Source organism: Leptodactylus fuscus, chromosome 6, assembly GCF_031893055.1.
Source record: "Leptodactylus fuscus isolate aLepFus1 chromosome 6, aLepFus1.hap2, whole genome shotgun sequence".
NCBI classification, from domain to species: domain Eukaryota; kingdom Metazoa; phylum Chordata; class Amphibia; order Anura; family Leptodactylidae; genus Leptodactylus; species Leptodactylus fuscus.
The window spans coordinates 124,994,531-125,011,050 of NC_134270.1; the positions used below are offsets into that span (position 1 = coordinate 124,994,531).

The window sequence follows — 16,520 nt, forward strand, 5'->3', positions numbered from 1 at the left end:
GAGGACACCAGTACTCCTCCCCCCCAGCATCATACTCACCAATGTTCACATCCTCTTCTTCTGCTGGGCGTCAATTCCTTCACAAGGGAACTGAAGCTGGCACCTGCGCAATAGCCGGCAAAAGCAAAGAGAAGCAGCAGCCTCCCACGCATGCACTATGGAGCCGTTCTATTGCGCTTACATGGGAGGTCCACTGCTTCTCTGCACTTCTGGCAGAATTCTGCACAGACTGCAGCCCCAGCTCTCAGGCACAGGCAGAAGAGGGTACAGTGACACCAACGAAGTCATCTCCAGGACGAGAAGACAGGTAAGTATGATCGGGTGGGGAGGGGGTTGGGGGACTGAGTTAGTAAGCTAGGTAGGTAGGTAGAGCTAGTAGTCCGCAGGTAACCTACGGAAACGGGAGGGGGGGGTTATGAGGGATGAAGTGAGAGGGAGAACCTGAGTCAACTGCAATGCATCATGGTAGTTGTAGGCTAAGACAGCAGGAAGCTACCCATGTAAACAAATGCAGAAGATGCCAGGAGCTCCCAGAGAAAGCCAGAAATCCCTCAAAACACTGCTAAAGGTATTTGGGTGCACTTATTATCGAATTGATAGCACTAGCAGACCTTTTTACATTTTTTTTCCTGGAAAATCCCTTTAAGGATCTATAGGGGTAGTCACATCTCGTACGCTGATGGTATATCACTGGAATGTGGGACGACATTAGTACTGGTAGGGGTCAGAGCCCCACCAAGCCCGAGAATACAAAGAGAACAGCGTGGATTTATTCTCTATATCATTAGGTTCCCAGAGATCACATCTCACACCAAGTCAGTACACAGTGAGAAGCAGGTGACACCTCTCAATAGAGAAACAAGGGAAAGAGTTAAAAAAAAAAATAAAGGATTTCACAGAAAGGAGACAAATTTTATTAATAAAATATATGACAATATATATTAATGACACAAAAACTGCTAGAAAATCAAAAGGTGCCCAAAAGTTTAGCTATATTTAGTAAAGGTTAGCAGAACCTAAAAGGTGAACCATTAGTTTTAGCCAAAATAAATTTGATCGGATCCAGAACCACATGTTAGAGGCTGTATGGAGATATAAAGAGGACCTCTGTATGAAACTGGAGCCATACAGAGGTATTTGTAAGACCCCATATACTGTACTGTTATGGGTGTTATATTACAATTTTGTCAAACCCATTGCAAAGCTGTGTTATGCCCATGTTTACGAGGTCTAACACAGCTGAAAAACCACCACAGCGTAAGTATAAGGTTCCCACACCTGAAAAGCATTGCCCTCCCCTACAAATCTTTGAAGTCTTGGAGAACTGTGATATATTGTGAATATATTATCAGACAGTGTGAAAATGGGGTTTAGCTGCGATAACACATTTTACCACTGCAATGTGAAAGTCACAACTTTCTATCACATTGTAACACTACACTTTCATCAGCTATTGAAGGCGTCTTATAGGAATATCAGAATCTAGACTTTTTTTTTATTTGATTCCAATAAAAGTGAACTTTTCTTTTGTAGCCACTTTACATATTATGTTAAAGAGTAGAGATGAGCGAGTAGTACTCGATTGAGTAGGTATTCGATCGACTACTACGGTATTCGAAATACTCGTACTCGATCGAGTACCACTCGCTATTCAAATGGAAAAGTTCGATGCAGAACCAGCATTGATTGGCCGAATGCTATACAGTCGGCCAATCAACGCTGGTTCTTCTCCTACCTTTAGAAGTCTTCTCCGTGCAGCTTCCCCGCGGCGTCTTCCGGCTCTGAATTCACTCTCCCAGGCATCGGGCCTAGGCAGAGCCGACTGCGCATGTCTGCTTGTAGTGCGGGCATGCGCAGTCGACTCTGCCCAGGCCCGATGCCTGGCAGAGTGAATTCAGAGCCGGAAGATGCCGCGGTGACGCTGCAAGGAGAAGACTTCTCGGAGGATCCAGCCCGACCCTCACTCGTGGACTTGGTAAGTGTAATTTGATCGAATGTTGCCTACCCCTGAAACGAGCATTTTCCCCCCATAGACTATAATAGGGTTCGATATTCGATTCGAGTAGTCGAATATTGAGGGCTACATGAAACGAATATCGAACCTCGAACATTTTACTGTTCGCTCATCTCTATTAAAGAGTTACCTAGATATCAATTCCCAATAAAATACCATTAGACCATTTGACTTTACATATGGTATAAGAGTGTTCTCTACGAGTCCTGAGCTGCGGACGCTGTGGCTGACTCAGCCACAGAATCCGTGGGAAGATAGGGTGTGCCACTTTTTTGTCCCTCTAGCTGAAAAAAAATCGCTTGCGGGAAAAAAAAGCGAGGGGCTCCCATTGAAATGAATGGGAGACGTTTTAGCAGGCGGATTTTGAGGTGGATTCTGCGTCAAAATCCGTCTGCAAAAAACTCAGTGTGAACATACCCTAACAACAGTCAGCAAAGTACAGGTACTGCATTGTATCATCCCTCTGTCATTTCTCCTGGAAACTCTGCATTACCATTCGCCGTTTTTGTAGGAAGGAAGTGCTGCATGTTACAAAAAACAAAAAGGCTGCTTGGTTGCCCCCCCCCAAATAAAAAGGATCAGTCAATAGCTGTAACTTGCTGTAAATGTGAACAGAACCTTGGAAAATATTGAATAGAATTGCTATTTTATAGCAATTTCTAAATCAGGTCTTAATGGAGCCACTTACTGAACGATCTCTTTCATTTCTAATAGCCCCTTTGTTGGGCTACTGCTTTACATAGACACAAGCTCTATAATCTGCAAAACTGTCACCAAGCCCCATTATCTGCATGTGCCCAGTATATATGGAATATACAGTATACAGAGAATGGGATAGTAAAATGGACCAGTGATCAGAGCTTTGTGTGGTTACAGCAGCAAATGTCCATGAGTATTGGCGTTTTCATGGGAAGATAGATCAGCGTGCAAGATGACTTCAATAAACCATCCTCCTTGAGGCCATGAAGACTCAATAACCACACGACCAGGCTTATTTAATAAGGAAAGCTAAATGCCGTGTGTGAACGTGTCCCATCTTTGCTCTTTCGCAGCGTTTGTAAGATCTCTTCCATTTAATACAATGCCAGCGACCACGGCACCATAACAGCGCTGGGTGAACCTTTTGTGACATTATCAGGGCATATACACATCTCACTGCACCAACACAGAAGAGACACCTTGCCACATTACATGCAGGCTTATTATATTTCATACAAGTCTGCTCCTGTTCTCTTCATTCCATCTCCACAATCCCCTTATACTAATATATTATCAGTGAGTGAGACCTGGGGACACAAGAAGCTTTTATTAGTAGCTCAGGCTGTTTTCCTGCTGTTATTTATGTCATTTTTTTCTGGAGAAAATAGGCGACAACCAACATGGATGAATTTGCAGCTCCTACAATAGTTGCCATCCAGCTTCTCCAAAGTCCTATAGCCCTGCACCAAGAATACCAGCAGCATGTATATATATCACACTAATGTGCCTATAAATAATGTAGAATCACCTTGTTTTGACATCAGAAACCATAGAGCACCAAGGGAACCTGTGGGTTGTGGGTATTAATTACAACTAGGGGGTTATGGCTGACACTGGGTGCCATCTGGTTGGAAAGGCAGGTGTATTGTACGGGAAAGCCTTGTGAACTATACTATAAGTCTGTGGTCCCCAGTCAGTAGCTTGGGATCAAAATCTGGCTCATCACCCTGTGTGGCTCGTCATTTTAGCCGTCAGTTATGGCCATAAATACTGGTAATATTATATCCAGACAAATGCCAATGTAGATGGTATAATAAAATACCATTAGTATAACTACAGGAAAATATCTGCACGTTTGTGGTTTGATGATTACGGTACATTAGAATCCCTTTTTCAGGTAATATCACGTTGGAATAGCCTTAAGAAAAGCTATTCGTCCCCTACCTATATATTTCTGCTCCGCACCGCCGTTCCGTTGATATACTGTTTTCTCCCGGTATGCAAATGAGTCTCCAGAAAGCACAGGGGGCGTCATCTGTGCTGCCTGAAGACTCTCCAGCGACACCTCCATCTTCTACAGCTGTGCCTCTCCGCCGCGTGCTTTGTGAAATCTTCTTCCGGAAAGCCTGCATTCGGAATCTAAATTCCATACTTGCGCAGTTGGCCCTGCCATCGGGCTTCAAGCAGAGCGGATTGCGTGTCTGTTCAGCCATTTTACTGTGACTGCTTATACGAGCGTGCTGTTTCGGTAAGCAGCCACAGTAAAGTGGCTGAATAGACCTGTGCAGTCGGCTCTGCCTGAAGCCCGATGGCAGAGTTGACTGCGTATGTGTGTAATTTAGATTTCGAACGCAGGCTCGTTGGAGGAAGACTACACGAAGGATGCGGCGGAGAGGCCAGGCTGTAGAAGGCGGAGGCGTCACTGGACAGTCTTCAGGCAGCACAGAGGACACTACCTGGAGAACCATTTGCATATTGGGAAAAACCAGTATAACAACAGAATGGTGGACCGGAGCAGAAATATAAAGGTAGGGGTCGAATAGCCTTTCTTAAAGCTATTCTAACGTGATATTAACTGAAAAATGGATTCTAATGATGGAATCCCTTTAGATAAATATGCAGATAAAATAATGAAAAACAGCACCGAGCTGCATAGGTAAGTACCGTAGGACAAGTGGATTAGATTGGTAAGAGAGCTTCTCACCTTCGGGGGGTTGTATATACAACTGTTTAGCAGGCTCTTGAACCACTCATCGGTAAGGGGAGGTGTTTCGCCTCAGATGATGAGCCGGCAGGATTCACGTACACTCTAGGTGTCAGCAAAAATGGGAGAATTGGACCAGTCCGGATGAATCACTGCGCTCGATCACCATTAAAACTTTTCTTTTATTTCAGAATAGGTAAACACAACGCGTTTCGGGCTTGCGCCCTTTTTCAAGTGTATGTACTGGGGAGTTTTTGGCTGCGCGGTGTCTGGGGTGGCATCCTGGCGCTGCAGGGTTGTCCTGTCGTGGGTATTGGTGCGCATGTGCAAGTCAGAAGGTGTGCACCAATACCCACGACAGGACAACCCTGCAGCGCCAGGAGGTCACCCCAGACACCGCGCAGCCAAAAACTCCCCAGTACATACACTTGAAAAAGGGCGCAAGCCCGAAACGCGTTGTGTTTACCTATTCTGAAATAAAAGAAAAGTTTTAATGGTGATCGAGCGCAGTGATTCATCCGGACTGGTCCAATTCTCCCCTTTAGATAAATATGGCTTTTGACCACCAAAGTTGAATGCAGGTATAGATATAGGGGGATACATTCACCCAGATTTACTAGCTCTGTTGCTCTTAGAAAGTGGCCAAAAATGCTTCAACTTGGCCCATTTTTGGTGCATAGTCATCTCTCAGTAATTGTTCCTTGCTCACTTTTTTTTAGAAGATGGAGTTGGGCTGGGACACTCTGGTCTGTAAAATTTACTAGAACTGATTAGAAAACTGACTTGCGTTATAGGACAAATCTATGCCAGTCTCTGACTGGCATAGATTTGAGTTCAGGCGCACCCTGTTAGCGATTCTGTCATGTCTTGCGCCTGTTAGGGAATAAATTAAGAATGACGTATGAAAAAACAGTCTTAATAAATTTTCCCCATTGTATCTGCATTATATAGAAGTGCACTTGTCTCTCTGCCACATAAAATATTCCTTTGCTTTAAGTAACACAAGGTTGATAGGGGCATGTTCACAGATTTTGTATTGGGGCCAGGAACTTTAAGTTGCACCTCTGGCTAAGACATGGTTCACATCTGCGTTCGGTATTCCATTCGCGGAGTACGCTTGGGGACCCTGCAAACGGAATACCGAACGCATTAACAAGTGGTGAGCAATGACAGCACATGGACCCTATAATAGACTATAATGGGGTCCATGTGTTTTCCACGCGGTGTCTGCACAAGTCATGCAGACAGGAAAGTAGTTCATGAAATAACTCCACACTTTTCTCTCCACATGTTCCAAGTGGACACCGCACGGAAAACACATTGACCCCATTATAGTCTATGGGATCCATGTGCTTTCATTGCTCACCGCTTGTCAATGTGTTCAGTATTCTGTTTGTAGGAACCCCAAGCGTACTCCCCGAATGGAATACTGAACGCAGATGTGAACCAGGTCTAACCTGCTCTATAGCATTCAGCAAATCAACGCTGGTTCTGCAGCAGGCTCGTCCTTGCTAGTCGGGAGAGCTGGCAGCTTGCGGTTATGCGGGAGTTGACTTTTTCTCATAGGAATGCATTGACCAGTGTTGATTGGCCAAATGCTATACAGTATACAGCATTCGGCCAATCAACGCTGGTTCTGTTGGAGGCTCGTCTGTGATGAGGCGGAGTCTAAGATCGGACCACAGTGGAGATTTGGCCAATCAACCCTGGTTCTGAATCGAATCTTTACTGTGACTAGCCAGTAGTATTCGAACAAGTACAAGTATTTCGAATACCATAATATTCTATCGAATACCTACTCAATCGAATACTACTTGCTCATCTCTAGTTCTGACCTATGAGGCAGAAACATTTTAATCAGGTCAGGGAAATCCGAGATGACTTCTAATTCTCTTCATAATTTATTTTAAGGGTGTGCATTATTTCATGTAATGCATTCTTCAGCTGCTGCAGAACATCATTTGGAAGAAATGGTTAATGCTATCCACTGAGCGAGTGGACTCTCCCCACTGAAGTGTGTATAATGAGGAATAAGGTACCCCCTGTAAATGATTAAGTGCTTCTTTGACCTCTGTATACAGATAGTGTGTGAGGTCAGACATACCTTATATCTACTGTAGGCCGCTGTAGCAATTTGTTTGTGTTGTGAAAGATTTATAGATTGTACTGTGTGTTTTGTCAGACAAACGCTCACCCTAAAATAACCCGGCACTGTATTCAGTTCTGCACAGGATTTGACAGGTAAAGATATGGTTCCTGAGGCAATAATAGACTTGACTTGTCACGAGAATATATCAACCGCAAACCAGTCATTCCTTTTTCAACTTGCAGCCAGATTACCGTATTAGCACAGCCACTCCCTATGTCATAAGTGTGTTGTTCCCTGGATTCCCCCCTGCCCATGGGCCTGTTTTGCACATAACTCCCCATGTCTGAGGTTCACCTGCCTCATTGTCAAACTCAGACTGGGTTCACATCTGTGTTGGTGTCTCCGCACCTAATAAGTTTCTGTAATGCATTGAAAAGAACATAAAAACTGATTAGAACGGGTTGTTCGATCTCAATGGTTTTTTAGAACGTTCCGCAGGGTCCCTTTATACCAATTCTGCCACGTATCTGCTCTTGAACAGAGAGAAAAAGTCGGACTTGCAGCACTTTTGCTCTGTCCAAAAAATAAGGATACATGATGGACAGCAATGAATCCGTCTTTTTTAACACTGAAGTCTATGGAAGGCTGTTGCTAATCTATGTCCATTTTTCAATTTGTTTTTCCATCTTCATTCTTCTTTGCGCACGGTCAAAATGAAAAACAAAGACGAGGGGTTAAAAAAAAAACGGATCCACCAAAATTGGACACAAACGGACATGTATTTGATGGATAACCGTTGCCGGATTTGTCAAAAATGATGGATTATGGTATGCGTTGGGTAACCAGTAGAGATGAGCGAGTACTGTTCGGATCAGCCGATCCGAACAGCACGCTCGCATAGAAATGAATGGACATAGCCGGCACGCGGGGGGTTAAGCGGCCGGCCGCCGTCAAAGCGGAAGTACCAGGTGCATCCATTCATTTCTATGGAGCGTGCTGTTCGGATCGGCTGATCCGAACAGTACTCGCTCATCTCTAGTAACCAGTTGTGTCCATTTTTTTTACTTATCCATTGTTTTTTTTTAGACAGATTCACATTGGGAGGAAACCCACTGCCTTACCTTCATGTGACCTGCACTTTTGCTAGCTGTTACGTTAAAGAGGTAATCTGATCTTAAATCCAGAAATGATAGAAATGGGTTCCATCTCTGGCCATTTCACCAAGAGATAGATTCTGTAGAAAGATGCAGGTCCCAGAGGTGGGGTCTATGAGAAATTAGGGTATATCAAGTGAATATAACATTAAGATCTAATGGTCTACGTACTCCTCAACTGCTTATATAATCCATATATGAATGATACCGCTATATTCTCTGGTATAACGGCTGGCCATAGATGGGAGCATGTCCCCTAATTCAGCCTGGTTTACTTTCCATATTGGAATGCTTGCCTTTGTAGGACCTGAGATATCTGAAACCATGGGAATGATTTTTAGAGTATTGAAAATATCATATATCAGTATTCCTCTACATGTATTATCTTGTCCAGTAGCTCTTTAAAGAGATTGTATGACTTCACCAAAACATGGCTGCCTTCTTCCAAAAATGGCATGATCCTGGTCTTAGACTGTGTCTTCTATTGAATGTGGTGTTCTGCCAAATGCTATGGCCTCTTCATTGTTCACACTGGTCCATTTACCTGCACACCATCTATATGGTATTGGCATTGCAGGGTATCGCAGCTTTGTCCTGTTCAGAGGATTGGATGAAGTTGCACCGCTGCTTCTTTTTTGACTTTGTGCAGGTAGACAGGCCAGGGTAAGCAATGAGGAGGCTACAGTGCAGGGCTGAGCAGCGCAACTCCTGAAATAGCTAATCAGCGGGGATGCTGAGTCAGATCCATCTGATATTGATCCTTATAGGAATTCTGTCACCAGGAAAGTCAATATCAAACCGGCCACAGTGCACTGCAGGGGACATTATGCTGAGCTTTACATAGTCCTACAGGTAAACCTTTTTTCTTGAAAAAGCTGTTTTAATAAAAATAGAAAAGAGGTTCAGGTGCAATGAGGGTGTCTCAGAGCTTCTAAACTCTCTGTACTATTTTGATACTAAAAAATACTTTGACCACCAGCAACAGTAGCAAAGTAATTGAAGACACTCCATTAAGGAACTTAAAGCATAGCCAAACTTTTTTTTTTTCAATGAAGCCATAAAGCAGGTGAAGATGGCAATCTTTGTAATATATTAAATATAAGTGTCTGTTTCTTCACTCCCACTACTGATCAAATCTGTACAATAGAAGTCTAGAGAAAGAGCGGAAGAAATGGAGAGCTCTTCAAAGCAGAGAGACAGTTTCCTTTGACAACACAGCTGGGTTACCAGGAATTATTTCTCGTTACAGAAGTGACTCTTTATTTAATACTGAAGGTGGCCTCATATCCCTGTCTCTCTTCTATCCCTCCTCCCCATTCCCTCTCCATAGACTTCATTGTAAACTGACACTGCTTGTGTCTGGAAAAGAGACCAAAATCACTCGGGTAAGAAGAAAAGACAAGAGAAATAGTGAAAGACACGAAAACCATGGGCGTATCTATAGGGGGATCTGAAAAGGCCCCAAAATCCCTCTGCCACATAAAATATACCACTATTCTAAATGGCACAAAGTAGGTAGGAAAAAAGATAACGTATAGTGATGAGCGAGTAGTATTCGATCGAATACCTTGCCGGCATAGGTATGCATGTAATTGGCCAAACACCAAGGGGTTAAACGCTTCGAATATTCAATGCGTTTAACCCCTTGGTGTTCAGCCGATTACACGCATACCTATGCCGGCGAGGTATTCAATCGAATGCTACTCGTTCACCACTAATAACGTAAACTTCAGAAGCCATAACTGAAATAACATTCTGGAGAAACAATGGCTATATACTTGGCATCATCTTTCAGAAGCTTTAATGAATACCGCCCTAGGAATTAGCTAAGCAGTAAGCAGAGTATGCTTGGGTTAGTGACTAAAGACACAGCCCATGGGTGACAATGCTGCTTCTGCACATTCTTTTGGAGATGTTGTAACACCCATTGGGTCACAGAGTTGGCCCGTAATTACATGAATTACATAAGGGAAAATGGCTCACCTCATGTACACAGCTAAAGAGCTCCCAGTGAAAAGCACTAAGGTGATTGGCAAGATCTTCTGCCTCAATCCGATGAATATGAGAATCCTCGGGTGGCAACTGAACCTCTTCTGGTAAAGGAACCTTAAGGAGGAAGGAATTTTAACATGTTTTGTCTTAACTATATCATAAATAGGAAAAAGGGAAAAATGGGAAAATTATACTCAGCCCTCCTGCAGTAGCCTTTCAGTGATTCCTTTGAGTCCAATGTCCACCACACATCTGCGAACTTGCCCGGATGAAAAACTCCCTCGGTGCGGAGTTGGATAACAAAGTAGGTATGGAAGAATCATCCAGCAACGAAACCAAGAAATGAAATCTATTCCTTCTTTATTTCATGTTCGCATTAAAATATAACAAAAATAAATAAAACACGCAGTCTACAAGGAAAAGAAAGCTTGCGTCAGACTGACGCGTTTCGGATATCTCTATCCTTTCTCAAAGTCTGACTTTGAGAAAGGATAGAGATATCCGAAACGCGTCAGTCTGACGCAAGCTTTCTTTTCCTTGTAGACTGCGTGTTTTATTTATTTTTGTTATATTTTAATGCGAACATGAAATAAAGAAGGAATAGATTTCATTTCTTGGTTTCGTTGCTGGATGATTCTTCCATACCTACTTTGTTTTGTCTTAACAACAGAATCACTTGACCGATTCTTGTTCAGATGCCGTATAAGATTTGCAGCATCAATTTATGTTCAAGCCTATATTGTATATACTATACCGTGCACAAGTTTTAAGCAGGTGTGGGAAAAAATGCTGTAAACTAAGAATGCTTTAAAAAAAAATGAAGTGAATTAACAACAGAGAAATCTAAATCAAATCAGCATTTGGTATGAGCGTCCTTTGTACGAAGAGTCCTAGAAGTGATGATATGGCCCTCACAGAGCCCTATGCTCAACATCATCCAGTCTGTCTTGGGTTACTTGAAGTGACAGAAGGATCTGTGCTTGGTTCTCCAAGATGTCTGGAACAACCTCCAGATCAAATTCCTTCAAAAACTATCTGCAAGTGTACCGAGAGAAACTGATGTTTTAAAGCCAAAGGGTGGTCACTAGAGATGAGCGAGTACTATTCGAAACTCCAGTTTCGAATAGCACGCGCCCATAGGAATGAATGGACGTAGCCGGCACGCATAGGGTTAAGTCGCCGGCAAAGTCTGCGTGCCGGCCACTTCCATTCATTCCTATGGGTGCGTGCTATTCGAAACGGCCGTTTTGAATAGTACTCGCTCAACTCTAGTGGTCACACCAAATATTGATATGATTTGGTTTCCTCTTTTAATCAAAAAACTTTTGCAGATTTGAAAGACTTAAAGATTTCTAAGGTCTTGGATCTTTCAGGTCATCTTTGCCTTTCTGTCACTTGTAAAGAATATAAAGATGAAATCATTTAGTACATTAGTATATTACATAACATGTTCCAAGACATGCTACCAAGCCAAATTATCATAACTTATGTCAGTATACGCCCAATCTTTATTATGTGACAAATCTACAGTAACTGGGCCAATGCCAAATAACGCAACGTGTGGAGTAGTGAAAATTGTTCTTACCAAAGATCGCAACTCCTCTCGATTGCAGGCAAATAAGTGGCTGTTTATACCCAGAGTAGTAAAGATGCAACCATCATCCGGCTTCAGGAGAACCTTGTCTGAGAAGAGAGAGTAAAGGACTAAGCAGAGGGTGAGCCACAGACACCAGTTCTTCAGTTCAATGGTGGACGACACAATACGCACATTACCAATTGTACACATTTCGATTACTTCTCATTCTGAAAGTTGTGTAAACTTCTTATCTTAAAATGATCTGTTTTCTGGGGACATGTTTCTCTGAGCTATTGGAAATCTACAGAAATATTTCTGAAGAAGATATACCAAGGAGAGAATCCATACATCAAGTAGAGCACCCATGATGGCAGTCGTCTCTAACTTGTGGCTCTCCTACTGTTGTGAATCTACAACTCCCACCAACTCCCTGTTGAGAATAGTAGTTTTTCCACCACTGAAGGATCACAGGTTGAAGACCTGTACATTATGGGGTCCATGAATAGTTTCTTACAGCAAGAGACAGGACATCTCTACGTTTTTAGGTAGTGGCTTATGTGGAACCAAGATGTTTTGCAACAAACTGAGCTCCTTCCATTGTACAAGGAGGGGAAAGGAGGTTATAAGCAATGCAGTTTCGGGAGGTAGTGTTAAAAAAATAGCAGTCATACAATATGACCTGAAGCAACCTATGGCGTACACCATTCAGCGTGAATTTGCACAGGCTCATGTGGTTTTTGCTTTGACTGTGGGAACAAATCTTATTTTACTTATATAAAGGTTCCTACTTGGAAACTATGCTTACATTTCCACATATAAAAAGTCCACATTTGGATTTGACATATTTGCCTAGTGTAGCCAATGGGCAAACACATCATAAAACACCACAATTGGAGCAGGTAATTGTAAAGAGATCTACAGAAAACTCTAACTCCCCTCCACCAATACACAATACACATTGATTTTATCTATGCTTAATATAGAGAAACTCCAGTGCAAAACAGCTTTGCCCATTGTAATTATTCACCAGGGAGTCTTTCAGTCTTGCAGACTCCCGTGAGAATAATTTTATAGCCGTGCTGTTTCCTAGGCAGCAGCCAGAATATAGTTGGTCCTTACTATAACATGTAGCAGTAGGTGACGACTCTAAAGGTACAAGCCCTTATGGAGACCGAAGGACTCCTTGTTCAAACCTTCCAAAAGCACATCCATCACATCTGACAGGAGGAACAATGTGGCAATCAAGGTACAATACTGGACAGAGGATTCGCTCTATAATTCGTAATAGCATGGTAATGGAGAACGCCAAGAAGCTCCGCAGTGCAGCTTGTTAATACTGTTTTACTTCATGGTGGTATAGCCATATATTTAATTGTAGAGTGCACGGTATATCTCGACATGGCATTCTTGTAATTATCAATGCATGTAGTTCAGCTGTAATAAAATATAGCAATAATGTCCTGTGTGAATGCACCCTTAGGGTTGACTTGCAGTTTGAGGATACAATTTGGGCAGTGTCTACAGGTAGAGATTTAACTGCTCTGCTTGTCACTTTGACAGAGGGAGGATGGAGATAGGCTATGGTTAACAGCTAAGCATACCATAATTTTAGCATGTAGGTGTTGGGATTACACGTGACCTGCTAAGTACAGGTTATTTAATAAATGTTATAGCAGTTACCTCTCCCTTATATACAAAAAGAGTTACCCTCCCCTTATTCTACAAAAGAAGAGCACAAAGACATACTCTGGCAGCCCCTTCAACTCTCTGTGACACATTGACGTTCACAAGCATTGACAGGTTTCCCCTTAGATACTGAGGCTCTAGCAGCACTCCCTCCCTCCGCCTCCACAGCACGCACACACACACACACACACACACACACACACGCATATACCCAGGCAGCGCCGAGCTCCAAACATGCATGATCACGCTGTGACAACCCCTCCCTCCTATCACTCCACACACACATTCAATCACGTGCATGTATAGTGACAAGATCTCACTAGAAGCGACAGACTCCTACTCCAGAGATGATCCCAACCCCCATTATTATCCCTCCGCTTACTTACTCATACTACATTTTACTTATTAAAATTGCCATTAGAAATACATTTAAATCTAAAAAGATGAGACTATAGTATATGCAGTTTATTGTAAAGAATCTTTAAGTCTCCAACATTTACCCAAAATGCTACCCTGGCATCCCAAGAGCCAATACATATTATCATGTGTGCCACCTACACGCCACTCTTGGTGGCTAAAAAGATAGAATTAAAGAACATTGAAAGTTTACCTTTCACATACAGGAATCCTGCCAATCCCAAAGCCAGAACATCACAGCTCACCACCACCACCACTGGTGACAACAATCCTACAAACCCTAAAGCCAGCACAGCACAACTCACCACCAGCCCTGGTGACAGCAATCCTGCCAACCCAAAGCCAGAACATCACAACTCACCACCACCACTGGTGACAACAATCCTACAAACCGAAAAGGCAGCACAGCAGAACTCACCACCAGCCCTGGTGACAGCAATCCTTCCAACCCAAAGTCAGCACATCACGACTCACCACCCTAGAGATGAGCAAACACTGTTCGGATCAGCCGATCCAAACAGCACGCACCCATAGAAATGAATGGAAGCACCTGTGACGCCGGCCGGCCACCGGCAAAGTCAGCGTCACAGGTGCTTCCATTCATTTCTATGGGTGCGTGCTGTTCGGATCGGCTGATCCAAACAGTGTTCGCTCATCTCTAATTCCACCACCACTGGTGACAGCAATCCTACCAACCCCAAAGGCAGCACTGCACAACAACTCACCACCAGCCCTGGTGACAGCAATCCTGCCAATCCAAAGTCAGAACATCACAACTCACCACCACCAGCACTGGTGACACCAGTCCTTTCAACCCAAAGCCAGAACACGACAACTCAGCACCAAAGTCAGCACAACACAATTCACCACCAGACCTGGTGACAGCAATCCTACTAACCCAAAGTCAGGACATCACAACTCAGCACCAGCCCTGATGACAGCAGTCCTTTCAACCCAAAGCCAGTACAGTACAACTCACCACCAGCACTGGTGACGGCAACCAAGATAAGAGGCTCTTCTCTCTGTCCTTGTTCTTCTGAATACTGCAGTTTCTCTGAAACAGAGCTGAGGATGTCAGAAACCGAAGCAGAAAGACGACTCCGAATGGTAACATAGGAATGGTCAGGCATGTAGACCCTGCAGAAGACTGGAAGAAGAACAAAAATAGATTATTACAGAACAGCATGGAAAGATTTGGGTACAAATGACAGATACATACTAAGGTGGCATCAGACAAGTAGTCATCTCCTTAGAATATAATCAATTTCATGTCAGTTAGAGGGAACTACTATGGTATTCCTATTTGTCAGCACAAGAATAATAGCCTGCCACCATCTTAACTCATAGTCTGCCTCTGATTTGTGCAGCCACGGTGGTTCTTTACATGTTGTGTGGACATTTTTAATTTACCAGTCTACCATGGAATAAAACATGGGATTAGTTATAAGATCACTATGAACCAGACCAGGTCCTAAAAGACAATCTCCAGACCATCTCTTGGGCGGTAGACAAATCGTAATACCATAGTAAGGGGGCCAATGTCTAAACGGCATGGCCGAGGTAGAGTGGCTTGTTAGCACCCTGCCGTCAGATCCAGTACCCTCTCTATTTTATCTTTGGGTGCCCATCTCCTATACAAAAAATAAAATGGAGTTTATCTCTCCAGACTGACCAGTGTTACATGGTCAACATATCCATTATTCCCTGAATTTGTGACCCATGTCAAATTTGTGGATACCTTGTAAAGTTACATCCCCAAGTAGTAAAGACACTACAATAGCCAACATTTAGTGGAGATGAAGACTAGTCTTTTCACATAGAGGAAAATGCTACAATAAAGCAGGACACACCCTTATAAATGTGCCCTCAATATCCTTTTATATCTCATACAATCCCACCCTGCAAATTGAAAAATGCCTTTATACTCTGAAGTACAAAGAGAAAATGTGATTCTTCTAGTCTGCACTTGTCACCCTCAACATACCCAAACCCTGAATACTTACATATACCACCATCCAGACCTGCAAAGTCTATTCTCAACCCAGGATATTATACACATTATGCAAATGTACTATAAAAATGTCTTCTGTGGATCATAAATGACCATTGCAGTAGAGCCTGGCTATCTGCCATAGGGTGGCACTGTAGCCAATGTATGGAACATAGAATTAATAGGACTATAAAGCCAGTCTGCTCTTCCTTTCCTGAAATGACGTAAAGACTAAGTGGTCATAACTCCCGGTTTTATGGGAAGAAGTCTGGAAAACTATACTGCATAGGCTAATATAGCAGACAGACAGATACAGACATTCAATTACACATGGCAGATCCCGCTGATATCAATGATCTGTTTAACATTCTATGGAGGTCTCTAGACAATACAAGAATCCAACAGGTTGCATTTTACCTCTTAGACCCAATGCTTCCCCAGAGGTGTCTGCCAGCTGCTTATTCTCTGCCCTTTCAAATAACATATGCGTGCGCCCAAGCAAGACATCCTTCCTAATGGAGGAGACTGAGTTCTCAGCAGCTATTAAAGCTATGGCCAGCTTTATAGGCACGGTTCTAGCTATAATTTTCTATGAGTGTGAAAATAAGAAACTTACTCTCATCCGAGCCCCTAAATGCCACCCGAGGCTGCAAGCAGGAGTCAATCCGGCGGAAATGCCTGAAAAGAGGCTTTACTTGTTTAGAGCAAGGAGCGGCACTGCCATCTGTGAGCCTGAATGCAGAAGAGATGGTTAGACAATAGTATGAATCTCTCCTAATTTTACAACTATAGATCTATATCAATCACTACTGTAATGTGGGAATACACAGTATAACTAAGGCTAAAATAATAAAACACTATATTACTATATTTGGTGCAGGGTACTAATCTCAGAGAAGTGACTGCAGAAGGGATGGCA

The 16,520-nt window shown here is 43.0% G+C and overlaps 1 protein-coding gene across 1 annotated transcript in view; it reads right to left on the minus strand.

The window, feature by feature from the left end:
* RAPGEFL1 (Rap guanine nucleotide exchange factor like 1) overlaps positions 1-16,520 on the minus strand; it is a 50,425-nt gene that overhangs the window by 12,436 nt on the left and 21,469 nt on the right. The window contains exons 5-8 of the mRNA XM_075278285.1: positions 16,218-16,333; positions 14,591-14,758; positions 11,518-11,615; positions 9,924-10,046 (exon numbers count right to left, since the gene is read on the minus strand). Of these exons, the coding sequence (XP_075134386.1) occupies positions 9,924-10,046; positions 11,518-11,615; positions 14,591-14,758; positions 16,218-16,333 (505 nt within the window). The remainder of the gene's footprint in view (positions 1-9,923; positions 10,047-11,517; positions 11,616-14,590; positions 14,759-16,217; positions 16,334-16,520) is intronic.